Here is a 20859-nt window from a genome sequence, read left to right as displayed (position 1 = left end):
CCAGTAACTGTTCAAATTAAGACACACACACCCGTTAATAAACAACGCTCTGTATTGAAAACAGGAAGTCTGCATAAACACACAGAAAAGGTACTCAACTACACAAGACCAACGGCAGCACCTGCCTTTCTGACAGCTCTCTGAGGATATCCTAGCCAGTCACACTGGACTCTGATCTTCAGTCATGCCAGTGACCGGAAATTAAGGGGAGCTTTTCAGAGCAGCTGAGCATTAAAATCAAGTATTCAGTGACTTCCACTTCCTTAAACAGATCCTAACTTGTAACCAGAATTGCTAGACTACGAACAAGTTGCTGCCTATCCCCACCTCTCCAAGACCGTTCTGATATTTAAACAGGGCAAGATTCCATATCCTGCAAGTTCAGTCATCTGAATTTTCACCACTTCAGTGGCCCATAAAACAACTGAGGCAATGTTCTCTTCTGAAACAGCATAATGATGCAACACATAAGGGTGCAACAGAATTTGTCCCACCACAAAGGTGACAACTCATAGCCAAAAAAGTTGCAAAAGCAGTTAAACCCCTAGTGGGTTGGTCCTGGGGATTCCAAGTGGACAAAAATGAGCTGGACCCAGACAGTGCTGGCCGTGAAGAAAAGCTGATTTAGGAAGGAAGCTTCCTGAACCAAATCACTGAGGATAAATGGTGAAGGAAACTTCTTTGGGAAAGCCACGAAGAACTTTAAAATCCTAGAACTGTACAGCCTTACACTGCTTAAAAGGACTAGCTGTTCTGTGATGCCCCAGGAATCGTCAGATAAGCAATCAGAATATTTGCTACGCAGTGAAAATGTTTGAGTTGTATAGGCTGTTGCCAGGCCAGCTGCAAAAATAAGAACTAAACGTGTGAAAGAGACGCTATTTTGACCCCAATGAAACAATGTACTTCTAATTATTATTTAATCCTATTTCACAGAATATCAGAGTTGGAAGGGACCTCAGGAGGTCATCTAGTCCAACCCCCTGCTCAAAGCAGGACCAATCCCTAATTTTTGCTGCACATCCCTAAATGGCCCCCTCAAGGATTGAACTCTCAATCCTGGGTTTAGCAGGCCAATGCTCAAACCACTGAGCTATCTCTCCCCCTAAATTTTTTTGCCTTAGATCCCTAAATGGCCCCCTCAAGGATTGAACTCACAACCCTGGGTTTAGCAGGCCAATGCTCAAACCACTGAGCTATCCCTATACTCTTTTAGGGGTGGTGATTTTAAAAGGTAAAACTGATTTTAGGACAGGGCTAATCCTGGGTTTTTAATATTTGTATTTGTTTTACTAAGTTGTGTTGATGTAAAGTTTGTGTTTACGTTTATATTTATATTTACAGTATTATGCACAATGGTCTAAGGCTAAGGTGCTACATCAATAAATTTGAATGGGTCAGAGATCTAGGATTCATGGGTTATTCAATTTATTCTGCATTAATAGATTATGGTACAGAACTACAAGAGTCAACTATAAAGATAACCTACCTAGGGAAGTCAAGATTAGCTGTTTAGTCTTTTAGATGGTAATAATTAAAGTTTCTTGGACACTAGCCTGTATAAAGGCTATTTATTTAGCATATCTATATTCATAAAAGCATAAATCTGCAGTGAATTTCACATTACAGTATAGCCAACAGAAGATTATAGTAAGAACATCCTGCATTTTACATTACATTACAACCATAATGCAGCTAAACAAAATTATTTTAAGGCTACTTGTCCTGATCAAAGTCAAATAAACTCCACTAGATGGCACTAACTGACCCTAGTGATTTATTTGCCCAAGACAAGTTTCAATTCTGCACAGGCTGGAAGCAAACAAGTTGTTGCAGGCAGTGGAAGAACCACCTCCTTCGAGAATGGCAAAATTCTCATTGCTTAGGCCTTTTACAACTAGACTGAATGAACACTAGAAAGCGTCCTCTCGCAAATCCACCCCGTATCGACAGGGAGATAAAAGGGACTCTTACTCCTCCTCCTCCTCCTTCTTTGACACTCAAGCCAGTCTGAAACCTATTTGTCTATTTCCTGCGGACTATACAACTCAATCATACAGGTCATTAAATATTTTTTTAATGTTTAGCAGCTTTTAAAAAAACCTTATAGGTAAGGTAGTTTTGGCTCATGATGTGATCACAATTATGGCAAGATTAAGTAAATTAGTTATACCTCTCTGAAGAGGCATGGTCTAAGTATAGATTAGGGCCCCAAGCACTACCTAACTCTAATGCCAACTCCAAGTCGTCTAATTCCAATGCCAACTCTGTGCAGCCTCTGCTAAATTAAACTTTCTACCTCAGCTCCCCTACCTTTAAAATGGGAATATGTACCCCACCAGCATACTGGGAGGATTGTTTGTGGAGTGCTATGAAGACAAAAGCACTATGCAAGTACTGGTTATTACATGGATAAAAGAATGCCATCAGTTCCATATCTTAACTGGGGTGGGATTTTCAGAAGTGCCTAAGTGATCTAGGAGTACAAGTCCCATTCACTTAATAGGATTTATGCTCCCAATTCACTCAGGCACTTTTGAAAATGCCACTAATTTAATAGGCTGTGACATTCTGAGCCAAACATCGGTGCAGAAGTTAACAAACATGCTGTGGGAGCAGAGGGATCAAATCTTAAAGTCCTTCCAAAAGCACATCCTTTGTCTATCTACAAAACGTCTCTAAATGGTATCAATGATGAGCAGCTTCCTCTCTGGTTTTGACTGAGTATTAGCTAAGCTACTCACTAGCTTTGAAGCTGGTCTGGAAGAATTTCAAAATACAGCCTCAAATCTGCATCTCAAATTGTTACCCACCTGAACATAATAATACAACTATTAAGATATTTATTAATTTCTATTAACTAAAAAGCAGACCGTGATTTGCTTGTCAAGTAGATTAATACGCCTCTCTACTGCTTATATCCACGCACAAAAACAAAAAGTTTACTTATTTTAATATGAATGCAATGACTTTCATAAGCAGACACTTCCAAAGAGGCCAACGCTGACAATGACCTGCTTTACCCTTTAAAGATTTAACAAAAGGCTCTTAAGCCAAGAGATTCTACACTCTTTTGTTGAATAGAAGTAAGCCTATTCTATTGGATAGTCATTTCCACAGCTCAGAGCTTGTGACATATTCACGGAGCTTAAATGAAGTCAGAATTTCCACCTAAGAAAATCAGGGCAGCAAGATTTTTTTTTTTTTTTAATTTAATACAGAGAAGACACCGCTATCTAATATTAGTCACTGGTGCAAGAGATGGAAAGCATTCTGTACCTGATGCAAACAGATTTTGTGGGGGACAACAGCCATACACACACACACACCCCCCCCCAGATCTCAACTAAATACAGTACAGTATACATGAAACATATAACTTGGAGGGTAGTAATGTACACATTGTTCATAAATCTTGATCCCTTCTTACTAGCGGACTTACACACGCATATATATTTTTTCCAGAATAGGAAAGACAGATCCATATCGGCATCATTTCAAGGTATTTTCCCCCATGCTCTTATTTTTATCCCTCCTTAACGACATATGGGCAGTCATCTGATGTTTAATTCACAATGTGTTCAATACTGCATATAAAGTTATGTCTTTAATTCAGACAATTAGTATATCCGTCGAAAACTCTTTGACAGTCACATGCTTTTCAACTGCTTTACGTTGCTTCAAGAGGGGGGTGAAAGAGTCACCTATGCGCTTTGTATAATTTCTATCGCGTACTATTCTTGCCACCCAAGTTCTCCAGTCCCCGGTGCTATTAGTTTTAAATACCCCAGAGAAGTAATGCCAGAATCAATTTATTAGTGTTTGTAACACACTGTGAGAGCCACAGATGAAAGGCCCTACAGAAGGGCTAAGTATTATGACGGTCTCTCATTTGAAAATTATTCAGAACAAGGATAGAGTTAAAGGATTGGAATAAATACTTGATGTATATGAACCTGTCTTCAACCCTTGCAATTATTCATCAACAATAGGATCTCACTCATCTGCACACTTGATAATTTGCACAGTGGCTGTGTCTCCTCACTCCTCAGCAAACATTTAAAAGCCTCCAAGGCAGTGAAATTTCACTGCATGACTTCATTATTTTTACAGGGTATATTACAGTACATGCTGAAGTCTTAAAAATAAAATACAAATTGCCAAATAAGTCAAGTTCATTGCAATGCACTATGGTTGTTTTATTGTGGTTACTCGAATTCATAGAATGCAATAATTTTCAGTGAGCCTTAGTCAGTGTATAGTTCTACTGTAGATTTAAATATCACTAAGCTTCGAGTTAAATCAGAAGCCAGAGAGATTACATCACATTCAGTAGCAAAAAGTCCATGTCAATCTGTGAGCCATGCTAAAAGGGACAAGAGCCAGTGGCAGATTTAACTTCGGGGCAGCGTCTGATCAAAGGGAAATTTGGTTAATAGGTAGGGTTGCCAACTTTGATTGGACATATTCCTGGAGGTGTCATCGCATGAGATCGTCTTGAATGAAAGATTCATGTTTAATTCCTGGAGACTTCAGGATAATCCTGGAGGGTTGGGCAACTCTATTAACAAGAAATTGCTTTGTCAGCCAACTCTAGGATAATGAGAGCAGGCACAGACGCACACAGTTCTGCCAACAAGCCATGGGAATTCGTTTAAGGATACGATAATTAGATACAGTACCAAGGGACAAAAAATCTTATTAACATCCTCTACGCCTCTCCATCTGAAGTCAATGTATTACACAACGTATTAGTGATAATACTGTTCCATCCTCAAAAACACTTCTCTCTCCAAAACTCCCCTGGAAGGCAATATTCCCATTTTACAAGTGGGAAACTGAGGTTGAGTGCCTTGCTCAAAACCAAAAAGTGTCTCAAAACCAAGCTTAGAACTTCCTTGATCATCTTCCTATGTTCAGAGAAATATAGCTTTGCATGAATCCCATTCATTTTTGAAAAAAGAAAAAGGAGGACTTGTGGCACCTTAGAGACTAAAATTTATTTGAGCATAAGCTTTTGTGAGCTACAGCTCACCTCATCGGATGCATACAGTGGAAAATACAGTGGGGAGATTTATATACACAGAGAACATGAAACAACGGGTGTTAGCATACACACCATAACGAGAGTGATCAGATAAGGTGAGCTATTACCAGCAGGAGAGCGGGGGGGGGGGGGGGGGGGGGGAGAGAGAGAGACAGACACCTTTTGTAGTGATAATCAAGGTGGGCCATTTCCAGCAGTTGACAAGAACGTCTGAGCCCTGGTGTACACTAGGAGTTGAGGTCGAATTTAGCAGCATTAAATCGATTCAACCCTGCACCCGGCCACACGAGGAAGCCCTTTTTTCGACTTAAAGGACTCTTAAAATCGATTTCCTTACCCCCCCCCCCCCCCCGGACAAGGGGATTAGCGCTGAAATCGGCCTTGCCGGGTCAAATTTGGGGTACTGTGGACGCAATCAGACGGTATTGGCTTCCGGGAGCTATCCCAGAGTGCTCCATTGTGACCGCTCTAGACAGCACTCTCAACTCAGTTGCACTGGCCAGGTAGACAGGAAAAGGCCCGCTAACTTTTGAATTTCAATTTCCTGTTTGGCCAGCGTGGCAAGCTGCAGGTGAGCGCAGAGCTCATCAGCAGAGGTGACCATGATGGAGTCCCAGAATCGCAAAAGAGCTCCAGCATGGACCGAACGGGAGGTACGGGCTCTGATCACTGTATGGGGAGAGGAATCCGTTCTATCAGAACTACGTTCCAGTTTTCGAAATGCCAAAACATTTGTCAAAAGCTCCCAGAGCATGAAGGACAGAGGCCATAACAGGGACCCAAAGCAGTGCCGCGTGAACCTTAAGGAGCTGAGGAAAGCCTACCAGAAAACCAAAGAGGCGAACAGCCGCTCCGGGTCAGAGCCCCAAACATGCCGCTTCTATGGTGAGCTGCATGCCATTTTAGGGGGTTCAGCCACCACTACCCCAGCCGTGTTGTTTGACTCCTTCAATGGAGATGGAGGCAACACAGAAGCAGGTTTTGGGGATGAGGAAGATGATGATGATGATGAAGTTGCAGATAGCTCACAGCAAGCAAGTGGAGAAACCGGTTTTCCTGACAGCCAGGAACTGTTTCTCACCCTGGACCTGCAGCCAGTACCTCCCGAACCCACCCAAGGCTGCCTCCCGGACCCGCCAGGCGGAGAAGGGACCTCTGGTGAGCGTACCTTTTAAAATACTATACATGGTTTAAAAGCAAGCATGTTTAATGACTAATTTGTCCTGGCATTCGCAGCTCTCCTGGATGTACTCCCAAAGCCTTTGCAAAAGGTTTCTGGGGAGGGGAGCCCTATTCCACCTACCATGGTAGGACATTTTACCACTCCAGGCCAGTAGCAGGTACTCGGGAATCATTGTAGAACAAAGCATTGCAGTGTATGTTTGCTGGTGTTCAAACAACATCCGTTCTGTATCTCTGTGTTATCCTCAGGAGAGTGATATCATTCATGGTCACCTGGTTGAAATAGGGTGCTTTTCTTAAGGGGACATTCAGAGGTGCCCGTTCCTGCTGGGCTGTTTGCCTGTGGCTGAACAAAAATGTTCCCTGCTGTTAGCCACGCGCGCGCGGGGGCGGGAGGGGAGGGGGGAGAAGGGAGAGGCAAAATGTGACCTTGGAACGAAAGCACATGTGCTAGGTATGTAATGTTAACAGCAAGGTTTACCATGAAAGAGTGTACCCATTTTTCTATAAAATGTGTCTTTTTAAATAACACTGTCCCTTTTTTTTCCCTCCACCAGCTGCATGTGTTTCAAGGATCACAGGATCTTCTCCTTCCCAGAGGCTAGTGAAGATTAGAAGGCAAAAAAAAAAAAAAAAAAAACGCACTTGCGATGAAATGTTCTCTGAGCTCATGCTGTCCTCCCACACTGACAGAGTACAGACGAATGCATGGAGGCAGACAACGTCAGAGTGCAGGAAAGCACAAAATGACCGGGAGGAGAGGTGGTGGGCTGAAGAGAGGGCTGAATGATGAGAGGAGGCAGGATTCAATGCTGAGGCTGCTGGAGGATCAAACTAATATGCTCCAGCATATGGTTGAGCTGTAGGAAAGGCAGCTGGGCCACAGACCACCGCTACAGCCCCTGTGTAACCAACCGCCCTCCTCCCCAAGTTCCATAGCCTCCTCACCCAGATGCCCAAGAGCACGGTAGGGGGGCCTCCGGCCACCCAGCCACTCCACCCCAGAAGATGGCCCAAGCAACAGAAGGCTGGTATTCAATAAGTTTTAAACTTTTAAAGTGCTGTGTGGCCTTGTCCTTCCCTCCTCCACCACCCCTCCTGGGCTACCTTGGCAGGTATCCCCCTATTTGTGTGATGAATTAAGAAAGAATGCATGAATGTGAAGCAACAATGACTTTATTGCCTCTGCAAGCGGTGATCGATGGGAGGAAGGGAGGGTGGTTAGCTTATAGGGAAGTAGAGTGAACCAAGGGGCGGGGGGGTTTCATCAAGGAGAAAACAAAACAGAACTTTCACACCATAGCCTGGCCAGTCATGAAACTGTTTTTCAAAGCTTCTCTGATGCACACCGCGCCCTCCTGTGCTCTTCTAACTGCCCTGGTGTCTGGCTGCGCGTAGCCAGCGGCCAAGCCATTTGCCTCAACCTCCCACCCCGCCATAAACGTCTCCCCCTTACTCTCACAGATATTGTGGAGCACACAGCAAGCAGTAATAACAGTGGGAATATTGGTTTCGCTGAGGTCTAACCGAGTCAGTAAACTGCGCCAGCGTGCTTTTAAACGTCCAAATGCACATTCTACCACCATTCTGCACTTGCTCAGCCTGTAGTTGAACAGCTCCTGACTACTGTTCAGGCTACCTGTGTACGGCTTCATGAGCCAGGGCATTCAGGGGTAGGCTGGGTCCCCAAGGATAACTATAGGCATTTCAACATCCCCAACCGTTATTTTCTGGTCTGGGAATGAAGTCCCTTCCTGCAGCTTTTGAAACAGACCAGAGTTCCTGAAGATGCGAGCGTCATGTACCTCTCCCGGCCATCCCACGTTGATGCTGGTGAAACGTCCCTTGTGATCCACCAGAGCTTGCAGCACTATTGAAAAGTACCCCTTGCGGTTTATGTACTCGCCCGCTTGGTGCGCCGGTGCCAAGATAGGGATATGGGTTCCGTCTATCGCCGCACCACAGTTAGGGAATCCCATTGCAGCAAAGCCATCCACTATGACCTGCACGTTTCCCAGGGTCACTACTCTTGATATCAGCAGATCTTTGATTGCGTGGGCTACTTGCATCACAGCAGCCCCAATAGTAGATTTGCCCACTCCAAATTGATTCCCGACTGACCGGTAGCTGTCTGGCGTTGCAAGCTTTCACAGTGCTAGTGCCACTCGCTTCTCAACTGTGAGGGCTGCTCTCATCTTGGTATTCATGCGCTTCAGGCAGCGGAAAGCAAGTCACAAAGTTCCATGAAAGTGCCCTTACGCATGTGAAAGTTTTACAGCCGCTGGGAACCGTCCCAGACCTGCAACATTATGCGGTCCCACCAGTCTGTGCTTTTTTCCCGAGCCCAGAATCAGCGTTCCACCGCATGAACCTGCCCCATTAGCACCATGATACACGCATTGCCAGGGCCCGTGCTTTGAGAGAAGTCTGTGTCTATGTCCTCATCGCTCTCGTCACTGCGCTGAGGTCGCCTACTCGCCCGGTTTCGCTTTGCGAGGTTCTGGTGCTGCATATACTGCTGGATAATACGTGTGGTGTTTAATGTGCTCCTAATTGCCAAAGTGATCTGAGCGGGCTCCATGCTTGCCGTGGTCTGGCGTCTGCACAGATTGTCTGCCATTGCTCTGACGGAGGGAGGGGCGACTGACGACATGGTTAACAGGGTTGGCTTACAGGGAATTAAAATCTACAAAGGGGGTGGCTTTACATCAAGGACAAACAAAAACAACTGTCACACAAAATGGCCCCCTCAAGGATTGAACTCAAAACCCTGGGTTTAGCAGGCCAGTGCTCAACCCACTAAGCTATCCCTCCCTCTGGTATTTCAGGCAGGACTGAATCTCCATTAAAGTTTTCAAGGTGCCCCGACAGACCTCACCAAAATGATTGTCGGCCGTCGATTTCACGGAGGGAGGGAGGGGGGAGCAAATGAATACAAAACAAACCTGGTTTATTTCTTGTTTTGATCCACTCCATCTATCTTTTACATCTTTGGCTGGCAGCAGACGGTGCAATAGGACTGCTAGCCATCCTCATCTCCTGCCTGCCCAGCAGAAGATGGTGCAATAGGACTGCCTGCACAACTGAAGAGAATGACCTGGTCGAGTCACTCCAGATTTAGTCCCTGCACCCATGTCTGCCCAGGTGCTCCTGACCGACCTTACCGAGGCGGCCAGGAGCACCTCGGACACGATGACGATGGTTTTCAGGGCCTATTGCACCATCTGCTGCCACAAAGCAATGGGTTGCTGCTGCTGTGTAGCAATGCAGTACCGTGTCTGCCAGCACCCAGGAGACATATGGGGACAGTGAGCTGAGCGGGCTCCATGCTTGCCGTGGTATGGCGTCTGCACAGGTAACTCAGGAAAAAAGGCGCGAAACGATTGCCTGCCTTTGCTTTCACAGAAGGAGGGTGGGAGGGCCTGACGACATGTACCCAGAACCACCCGCGACAATGTTGTTTGCCCCATCAGGCGTTGGGATCTCAACCCAGAATTCCAATGGGCAGCGGAGACTGTGGGAACCGTGGGATAACTACCCACAACGCAACAGTCCGGAAGTCGACGCTAGCCTCGGTACTGTGGAAGCACTCCGCCGAGTTAATGCACTTAGAGCATTGTGTGTGGAGACACACACAATCGACTATATAAAAACGATTTATAAAAAACCAACTTCTATAAATTCGACCTAATTTTGTAGTGTAGACATATCCTGAGGAACGTTGGGGGGCGGGGGGGGGGGGGCGGGAGATAAACATGGGGAAATAGTTTTACTTTGTGTAATGACCCATCCACTCCCAGTCTCTATTCAAGCCTAAATTAATTGTATCCAGTTTGCAAATTAATTCCAATTCAGCAGTCTCTCGCTGGAGTCTGGTTTTGAAGGTTTTTTGTTGAACAATTGCCACTTTTAGGTCTGTAATCGAGTGACCAAACAGACCTAAGTGTTCTCCGACTGGTTTCTGAATGTTATAATTCTTGACCTCTGATTTGGGTCCATTTATTCTTTTATGTGGAGACTGTCCAGTTTGATCAAGGTTCCTGGGTTAGTGGTTCTGTTGGGTGGTGTGTGGTTGCTGGTGAATATTTGCTTCAGGTTGGGGGGGCTGTCTGTAAGCAAGGACTGGCCTGTCTCCCAAGATCTGTGAGAGTGATGGGTCGTCCTTCAGGATAGGTTGTAGATCCTTGATGATGCGTTGGAGAGGTTTTAGTTGGGGGCTGAAGGTGATGGCTAGTGGCATTCTGTTATTTTCTTTCTTGGGCCTGTCCTGTAGTCGGTGACTTCTGGGTACTCTTCTGGCTCCGTCAATCTGTTTCTTCACTTCAGCACGTGGGTACTGTAGTTGTACGAACGCTTGATAGGGATCTTGTAAGCGTTTGTCTCTGTCTGAGGGGTTGGAGCAAATGCGGTTGTGTCGTAGAGGTTGGCTGTAGACGATGGATCGTGTGGTGTGGTCTGGATGAAAGCTGGAGGCATGTAGGTAGGCATAGCCGTCAGTAGGTTTCCGGTATAGGGTGGTGTTTATGTGACCATCGTTTATTAGCACTGTAGTGTCCAGGAAGTGGATCTCTTGTAGATTAGTCCAGGCTGAGGTTGATGGTGGGATGGAAATTCTTGAAATCATGGTGTAATTCCTCGAGGGCTTCTTTTCCATGGGTCCAGATGATGAAAATGTCATCAATGTGGCGCAAGTAGAGTAGGGGCGTTTGGGGACGAGAGCTCAGGAAGCGTGGTTCTTAGTCAGCCGTAAAAAACGTTGGCATACTGTGGGGCCATGCGGGTACCCATTGCAGTGCCGCTGATTTGAAGGTATACATTGTCCCCAAATGTGAAATAGTTATGGGTGAGAACAAAGTCACAAAGTTCAGCCACCAGCTTTGCCGTGACATTATCGGGGATACTGTTCCTGACGGCTTGTAGTCCATCTTCGTATGGAATGTTGGTGTAGAGGGCTTCTACATCCATAGTGGCTAGGATGGGGTTTTCAGTCATTTATGATTTCGTTTAACAGACTACTGTGTATATATGCAATGTATATATGCAATAACTTGCATTTTAAAGTAAGAAACTTATGGCATAGGTGCATTTTCTAAGCTACCAACAGATTCTAATCTGAATAAAAGGATATTCAGTGCTTGGTTACTTAAAATAACCAGTTAACTTTAGACGTGAGCAAAATTATTACAGTAAGGAAGCAAAACTTACCCACAGTTCAAAACTCAGCAGAAGGAACTTCTGTGTTTAGTTTTCGGAGAGAATTCCCTCTGCTGTTAAGACCTTTACATCGTAACTTTTAGCAGGCAGAAAAAAATCTGCTCTTAAATCACCCCAAAACAAGCTGCAAAGAATCAATGCTGACAGAAGAACCTTGACCCATGTTTGCCTGATATACATTAGAGTGTAAAGGGCCATCTTTGGCCACATGCTCCCTTAGAGCCACTTCTCATTTCCCAACAGCTACACTGAAACCGGCATTAAGGAACATCCCCAAAAGGCAGCAAGCTATCTGAAGTGACAACTTCAAGAGGTCCCCAAGGTTTTTAGTCAAATTTTGTTCGCACTATAAACTGTTTAGACAACCATTTAGAAACAGGACCAGATCTTTAAAGACCCTAATAATGTAATCAATTTTGATAGTTCTTTTGGTAGCTGCTTTGGAGTTTCACTGTTTATTCTCCCAGCACCTTAGAATGATCAGATACTTATTATACAGCAGAACTGCACAATTTCTCATACAAGTATACACCTCACTCCAAGAGGTCACTTGCAGACAGGGGAAGAGTTTTAATACATGACTTATTTTAAGCACAGTTAACACTCACCTCCTGCTCCTGCTGAAAGATGACAACTCTACCTCCTTTGTCTCCTGTTGCTAGTAATTCTCCAGAATGGTTAAATTCTACCGTAGAAATTATATCCGCTGCATAACCAAGAACAAAAAAAACCGTGAGTCAGCCTTTCTTCTAAACATCTACTCAAAAAGTCAAGAAAATTATAAATGGTTAAGGAGTACAAACAGAAAATCTTTCCCGACAGCTTGACAAAGGCTCATTTCAGTCTACATCAGTCTTATTCTCTGAATAAAATGCTCATAACAGGGAAAATGTCCAAAATTGTTTGTTCATCCAGAAAAAGGCCGGTAATAGTGGGTTTTTGGTTTTGTTTTGGTTTTATTTATATATATTTCTGCTCATTTCACCTAGACCTCTGCCATTCATTTTTAACAGTAGAACCGGACATGTGCCCATTACCCATACTGATCTCAAAGCCTGTCTCTTCAGGACTGTATGTACAGATCTGAAAGCTTTAGGCAGAATTGTTTTATTCGGGTGGACATGCTCAAACATCAGCATCTGAGGAATGCAAGGAAGCAGAACCACAACAACTACACTCAAGTTAAGATCTTAAGTTCAAATGACGGTCTTTTAAAAAAAAAAAAAAAAAAAAGTAGAGGAATTCCTGTTCTCAGACTACTTCCTCATCAGATTTAGACTGGGTTTTTACCTGCTAAAATTATTTACTAAGGGTTTTTTTCCCCTTTGAGAGTGCTATATAAAATTGGGCAAGTTTTGTAATTCTATATACGGAGTACTCATCTCTGCCAATCATCCCTTTAAGAATGGAATTTAGCCTACAATATGTACACAACTGGTCTTGCAAGAGAGGCAATGTCAAATGTCAAACGTAGGATGAAAATTAAGCCCATACCCACCAATGTATATTAATTCCTAGCACACATACAAATACACACGTTTGTTTTCATCTGAGTTATATCTTTCCTCTGCAGAAATTAAAACTCAGCATAAATTATTTGGAACGTTGTGCGTGGATTCCTTTAGACTTCCTGAATCCTACATGACATGCTATTAAATTAATTTTTAAATTTAAAACATTCAGAATTTAAAAATGTTTCAAGTTTAACCTTTAAACTTGCCACCCCTGATCCAACTCAACCAATCGTCAGAGCATTTTCATTCTAGTTACTTTTTAATACACAATACGCTATAGTGTCAGCAAAGAGACAGAGGGGAAAAAAGTAAATGTCCAGCAAAAGTATGTATTTTTCCTGGAGAGGAACAAACCCAGACTATTTTCTTCAAAAGCAGAAGAGTAAGTACATGAGGGAATCAAAACTTGCACTTCAGTGTAGAAATAGATATGTTTACCAGATTATAAACACTTCCTTCCATGAAACCACAGTATTTATATTCTCCATTAACTAAAAGAGATATTTCAGTTTATTCTGGGAATAATATCTTCAATACCTAATATTTAATTTGCAGACACTTTCCACTTCACCATAGAGCAACAAATGTAAGACTTTCTGGCAGAAAAAAAAAGTACGTAAGTTATTTTCCAGGCAGAAAATATCTTTTCTTCTTTATTCTTGTGTAATGGAGATGAACAACGCACTGCACAACTTTTGTTATGGTTGTTGTCGTTGCCTGATCTTTTCTGCTTTCTTGTTTTACGTTTTGGAGCTCTGAGGAGCTACTTTGCATACTGAATGCTACTGAGCAAAACGTTCCATATTTATCTTAACGTTCACAGATTTCTGCAGAGAGGCAGGTCCATGTTATGAGAACAGAAAGCAGACACCAGAAGTACCAGGCCCCTCTCATTTAAAGGAAGACAGGAAATTTCATGTCCTTTCACCGTGATTTTGAAGGGAGACATTTTTCAAATGGCTAAGGTGGATCTTATGCAGAAATCATTCTGATGTTATTCCAAAAAGATGGGTGGTGCCCTTTGTGGTCATTACCAAAATATCCTGTTTTCTATTTACTGCAATATACAGCAATTGTAAGTGCAGACTACTGTCTCAAAATTGTGCAGTCCCAAGACAGCTTAAACATGCAGGCCAAACTGAGCTGCAAAATCCCCAAATATCAAGGAAAAAGATGCAAAGTCAGACTTCTGGCATGTATGGGAGGATGTTCAACACACAGCTCAGTTCTGCTCTCCGATATGCAGTGTTCATTGCCGCATATTAGAGAACTGAAAATAGAGATGATGCAATTTCTCACTAACATGATCCTAAAGTTAAATATGTAGATATGAAGTAAGCTTCTTTCTAAATACACCAACAACAAAATATAAGTTTATCCTTCATAAATTGATTTCTTCCCCCCCAACCTTTTGAAAAGTAACACTATCCATTCATTCCTACTCACTGCTGGCTAAACTGATATTTGCCTCTCACAAATGCTGATGTTTGAGACTACTTTTTTAAAAAGATTTCAGAATATTTATGTAAATAAACAATAGCATGGGTGTTCACTGTACACCCTTCACAAGTTAGACTGTAAGGGGCAGAGACAGTCTTTTTATTTTGTGTTTGTACAGCACCTAGCATTCTGATACATGACTAGGACTCCAAGGCACAACGGTAATACAAATAAATAATAACGAGGATGATGAGTAGACGTAGAAGCCAGGCATTCCCAAGTTCAAATCCTGACTCCCTCTGTTATCTTGGGTGAGTAAATTTAAAAACCTCTATTTCCCCATCTGTAAAACAGGGACTAACTACTTATTGCATAGGATTGTTTTGAGGGTTAGTTAATGTAAAGCACTTGCAAGTCTGAGAAAGCTGTATGATTCAATAAGCAATATTAAAGGAAAATATTTATCAGATAAAAGCCTTGGCACCCCATTCCAAGTCAAAATGGATATTGTGTGGGTTCAAAAAACATGGAATACTAACAAATGTACAGGATGACATATACTTTAAAAAGCATTCCGGAAACGAGCTGTCAGCATTTGCATTGACAACTGAGCTAACCACGGTGAGGAGGAGACAAGTTTGCTAATAAACCGGAATAGCACCTGCAAGTTTGAAAGGTAAAAATTGGCTTTAGAACCTGACTGCAGAGGACATGAGTAAAGCTATCACCATACTTATTTGGCCAGGAAAAAGCGTGCTTTGAAAACATTACATATTCACACCAAAATACATATTTTTGCAAGCCTAAATAGGAATGTTTATAGGAATGACCAGAACAGCAAGTCAAGTCAATGAATGCACATTTGATGCATTTCATGACAAGTTATTTTGCAGAACTGCCATTCAAAAATGGAAAAGGATAAAGACCTGACATTTAAAGCCTTACAATCGTGATATACAGCATCAAAAGTCAGGACATTCTAAGTTAGGAGATTGTAATTGAATTTCCCGAGATTTGTTGGTCCAACTATTTCCCTTGAACGTACTTCGTCTGAAATATATTCAGAGAAGCTTCTTACCGTCTTTGCTCATGAAGGTAAACCAATTACCTGTTTTTCACCACAGTTTTACGTTCTGTACACATATTTATAATTTTAAGCCCAGAAATCACCTCCTAAATGCATCCAGTAGCCTGTGGGAGGTCTCCCAGTCTAAATATTATCTCTCACCTTGCTTTCTGTTCCTAGTACCTTACGGGTTTGTGTGTATGTTTGAGTGTCTGATTAGCGGCCAGCAGGCTGACACAGCTCCTGTTTTGTTTACAGAATCAGCTGCATGAACCTCCATCAGTGAAAGAAGTTTCAGTGCTACCATCCCCACGCCCTCCAAGAAAAGACAGCATGCTCTTCGGAAGGTGACAAGACATTCAAACTGTGAATGCTGCATCTACTTGTGTTTTATTTTTCTAGTATCCAGAAAACGGGTATTTTAAACAGCTTGGATCAATTTAGTTTTAAATGTAAAAAAAGTTCTTTATTTGCAATTACAACAGAAAATTAGCAACTCCTTTAAGCCCGTAAAACTCACTTTAAAAAAAAAAAAAAAAAAAAAAAAAGTAAAAATGAATCTAAGGAACCTGTCTCTTACAAGGCAAGCTTGAGCTATTCATTCTCAAAGGTCAAAACACAAGTAATCAAAAAAAGGCTTTCCTATTAGCCTGAAAATAGTGCTGAGCCTGCACATTTATATAAAGTAAGTACTGAAAGCAAAGCAACTATCAAGCATTTTAAATCGAGTAACTCACCGTTAAGAATACTGTATTCCCATACCTTGGTCAAAGAAAGAGGCAGACATCAAAGCACTGGTGTTAGACTGGGCGGATTTAATAGTGTTTGAGAATTGACAGGGGAAGCATTTCATCTTCCGCAGTGCACTAATTCGCTTGTGTATTTTCATCTGCGTTAACACCCTTGTTCCCAAATAAAATGAATGCTAGTCTTTTCTTTCAAATGGTAACTAAAATCCCAGTGACAATTGCAAGGCAGGATTATTTTAGTCCTTCAGTGCAGCAATGGGAAACAGAGCATCTACAGAACGTGCTGCTTTCTCTTGCCTCCTCCCTTTTGTGTATGCTATTTTCGCTACAGTCTCTAGGTGGAGGTCTTGGAAACTCTCAGGGCTGCTTTCACCACTGCCCAGGAGCTTCCAAATGATAGGCCAACAGTACAGAGGAGGAAAATCTATGAGGGGGAAGCAGCAAACCTACTGATGCTCTAGTAAGTCTGCATCACAACAGACGTTCAGAAACATACTGCATTCTCTATTTTACTGCAGAATGCTCCCCTTCACCCGGAAGCACCAGTGCCAAAAAAGATACAATGAAAAACAGCCACCTAAAACTGCACATATTTGATACACCTTAGCAAACAGAGTTAACTCAAAAAGAAAAGGAGGACTTGTGGCACCTTAGAGACTAAGAAATTTATTTGAGCATAAGCTTTCGTGAGCTACAGCTCACTTCATCGGATGCAAGAGTTAACTCAGTCAAATCTCCTGACAGACCTGCAGAAAGTTACAGAATCAATGTGCAATGCACCTCTCTTAGGAGACCACTTATTCTCTGTATTTTTATTTATTTATTTAACTCTAGGTGATTTGAGATTTCCTTGACACTAAGGCCTTGTCTACACTACCAGGGTAAGTCGACCTAAGTTACGTTACTCCAGCTACATTAATCGATGTAGCTTAGGTCAACTTACTGCAGTACCTACACCAGGCTGTGTCAATGGGAGACACTCCTGTCAACTTGCCTTACTCCTCTTGTTCTGGTGGAGTACCAGAGTCGACCGGAGAGCATTCTGATCCCCAGTAAGTGTAGACATGGCCTCAGAAGCAGTATTCTGACATTTCAAGGGACCAAGAACTTAATTACAGTGGTGCAGTATCACGAGCAGGCAAGAGGAAGACACAATTCTGATAAAGGCAAAACAGGAGAGAGATTACCTTGGTTCTTACATGGCCCTCATTGCTATGGTAGCGGTGCACTTGCATTAATGAATTTATTCTCACCCCACCCCACTAAGGTAAGAAAGTACAATCACTGTTTTATAGACAGGAAAAATGAAGCACAGAAAAATGAAGTGACTTTGCCCAAGGTCCCACAGGAACTGAAGCCAATTCTCCTGAATCCCAGTCCAGTGTGTTAACCGCAAGGCTACTTACTCATCCTTAGATATGGGAAATCATCAAACTTCAAATCAGCAGAGCTGAGAAAAAAAGTTCTTTTCCTAAAAAGCCTGCCCCATCCCAACTCTTTTAAATCTACCTTGATCTGTTTCAGTAGTTTTACTCCCCAACAGACACCCCCACCCCCAATCACATTACAATTATAAAGTGAATTTTAAATTTAAAAACTTCATGGTGATAACCTTATTCACGTCTACTGAATCAGGGTATTAAGTTAATACACTAAAACAACCAACAGGATTATTAGGGGCCCTTATCAAAGATCGTTATGCTAAGCTACAACTCTTGTACTGTCATGATGTTTAGAAAAAAATTGCTTATTCGCTAAATTATATTCAATTGCTTACCTGAAATGTAATCTAGGAAGAATAACCTAAATCTACTACGAATATGCTTACTGCTTTGTAAATATGACTACAAAATAACGGATACAGTCAATTTAGGTACATAGTTAGCAATGTAATATATTTAGAGTTGGTTTTCAGAGTTCTGTTCAAATAAAGCTGGGCAGCCAATTGCAATGCATATATCTGAACAAATAAACCAATTAATCTACTACAGGCAACTCCTAAGCTACCACAGCACTAGACTCCTTGCAGGTATATTTTTAGAAACTAGAATTGTCTGCCTAATCCTGGATCAGAAGTGAAAAGCAGGTTTGATAGATTCCTAAGTGATCAAGGTCTTTCAGCAAAGGACAGTCAAACGTACATCACCAGGTTGGTCCCCTGCAGAGGTTGTCATGGAGAGGATAAATGGAGGACTCTTCCAGGGCACCTAAACTTCCTGCTCATTCGTCCCACCATAGTTTAAGTGGAGTTCTCCCAAATCTAAAAAGGAAACAAAAGTGACCTGATCTATCTTGCTTATTAATGTGGCATGGGATTGTCAGTTACTTTTATTGTTGGTTTTTTAACATCAGGCAGGAAGTATCTATTTAATTTCTACATTAGATATATAAAAGCCATTATACTTGAAAAGACGCAGATCTAGAGAGCAGGCAAGAAAAATCCTCTACATCCAACTTTGGACCTTTTTTATTTACTGAAGAAGGGACTCCCCATCTTTTCCTTCTTTCTTCCCCATACTCCCATTTTCTACCCATTTTTCCTCCTTCCAAAAGGGATAAAAAAAAATTACTATTGGGGCCAGAACTTTCTATAGTCAGGTCCACGATACTGACAACAAAACTGACTACACAGAATAATCAAGTAACAGCTTGAAGGTCTCTTCTTTGTAGGCACAGAGAAACTGTCACAATGAATCAGAACAGGATGAAATACTGTAAGTATTCAAGCCAATAGCAAAACTCCCATCATCTTCTCTAGAGCTAGGATTTCACCTCAAAGGTCCATCCACAATACACTGTTTTATAGTGGCAGTACCAGATGCGACAGAGGAAGAGGCCAAAATATCTGTAGTGCACAGACATGAAATAACTTTCCCGTAGAGAAGTTCTTCCTCTAACCATCATCAGACAGGCTTATTCCAAAGTGGGAGAGTTTATACACTTACCAATTTTTTTGTCATTACTCATACAAATACCTATTTCTTTTATTAATTTTACTAGGCCTCAAGCTATATCTTGAGACAGTGAACTCCAGAGGTTATGTAGTATTTAAAATTGCATTTCCTTTCAATTTGTATTTGTCACCTTTCAGTTTAACTGAAGGTAGCCTTATTCTTGTTATAAGGGAAAACAACCACACCCCAAATCTGTATCCTACCATCATAGTTCCTCTCGTTCGTGTCTTCTCAACACTAAATGGAGTCAGTCTGTCTCGTCTCATATCTTCTCATGTGTATAATCAATTTCACTGCCCGTTTCTGCTATATCCTTTCTGAGATGGGGTGACCAGAACTGAACACAATATTCCAGGGAAAGGCATACCATTGAATTATATCATAGCATTATAATATTTGCAGTATTGGTCTCTTTATACAGCCTAACGTTTTGCTTATTTATTTTTTTGACACTCACTCCAGAAATTTACATTGCGTTGCCTGGCCCTCTCTACCCCCTGCCCTCACCCCAAGTGGTTAGTTAATATCAGAACCCAGCAACAAATGCATCACCTCACAAATTTCAACATGAAATTTCATCAGTCACTGTGGTACCCTTCTGAAACTCCCCACAGTCTTCTTTAGTCATAGCTAACCTAGACTATTTTCAGAGTAGCAGCCGTGTTAGTCTGTATTTGCAAAAAGAAAAGGAGTACTTGTGGCACCTTAGAGACTAACAAATTTATTTGAGCATAAGCTTTCCTGAGCTACAGCTTACAGAAAAATCCAAAAAAAACCCAACAACCATCATAAAAAAAAATTCAAAAAACCCGCAAAAACCCTAACACCTTTGTCTCCAGGCAAATAGGCAGAAAACCCCTCTAGTTACTCTGAGGTAAAACAAAACAAAACAAAACAAAACAAAAACACACACACTTCAGGTCTGTGAAGACTTGTGAATTTCCCTGCAGGAGGTTAACCACTCTGCCTTTAGGTAGAGGAAACTGCAGCTCACAAAAGACCATTCCCTTTTGTCTCTGCTCTGGCCCCCTAACCTTTGTCATATCACTGTTCACCTTTTTCCAGTTCACCTGAGCTATTTAACATTGACTGTAGGACTACTGGCATTAGATATACATGTTGTATACCACTTTAAAGATGGAAAACCCAAATTTTCTGTGCAGTGCTCTTCACTAGCTCCAGCTGGGTGCGATATATTAGACCTTAAAATCTCATCATTCTGATTGTAGTCTTGATTTTCAGAGGCTGGATGCTCAGCACTTTTTGAAAAATTAGGCACCTTAAAAGCATCACAACTTGGATACACAAAAATAGAAGCACCGAAAATACGAGTCCCTTTTGAAAACACTGGCCCTCCATTTTTTTTTCTTAGCATTATTATATGGCAGGTATCTCAAGAACAGCTGAAAACAAACCAGCACTTTATGCCAACCCATCTTGGAATCACATCTTTTGAATGGTATAAAATGCTCATCTTCACCTTCAGTGGTTCATAAGATTTTGAGGACTAAACCTAGGTGGGAATCATAGTGGAAGAATTAAAACAAGATGGTTATCAGGATGCTATATTAAGGTCCAATATCATGCAACTTGCCAGGACTACTCGTACCTTTGTTGGCTCAGTACAAACCTTTTAATGACTTGTAAACATGACCCAACGCTGGTCCTGAACCAGTGAATCGAAAGCAAAAAT

The 20859-nt window shown here is 42.0% G+C and overlaps 1 protein-coding gene across 1 annotated transcript in view; it reads right to left on the bottom strand.

Moving 5' to 3' along the window:
- The window catches only part of PPP2R2A (protein phosphatase 2 regulatory subunit Balpha), a 75016-nt gene that overhangs the window by 17344 nt on the left and 36813 nt on the right, over window positions 1–20859 (bottom strand). Inside the window, exon 3 of the mRNA XM_074939938.1 lies at window positions 12052–12149. Coding sequence (XP_074796039.1) covers window positions 12052–12149 — 98 coding nt within the window. The remainder of the gene's footprint in view (window positions 1–12051; window positions 12150–20859) is intronic.

The sequence above is a fragment of the Natator depressus genome, chromosome 26, assembly GCF_965152275.1.
Source record: "Natator depressus isolate rNatDep1 chromosome 26, rNatDep2.hap1, whole genome shotgun sequence".
In the NCBI taxonomy this organism is placed as follows: domain Eukaryota; kingdom Metazoa; phylum Chordata; order Testudines; family Cheloniidae; genus Natator; species Natator depressus.
Note: the sequence above shows the minus strand (reverse complement) of the source record. Positions and strands in the feature narration are given on the sequence as shown.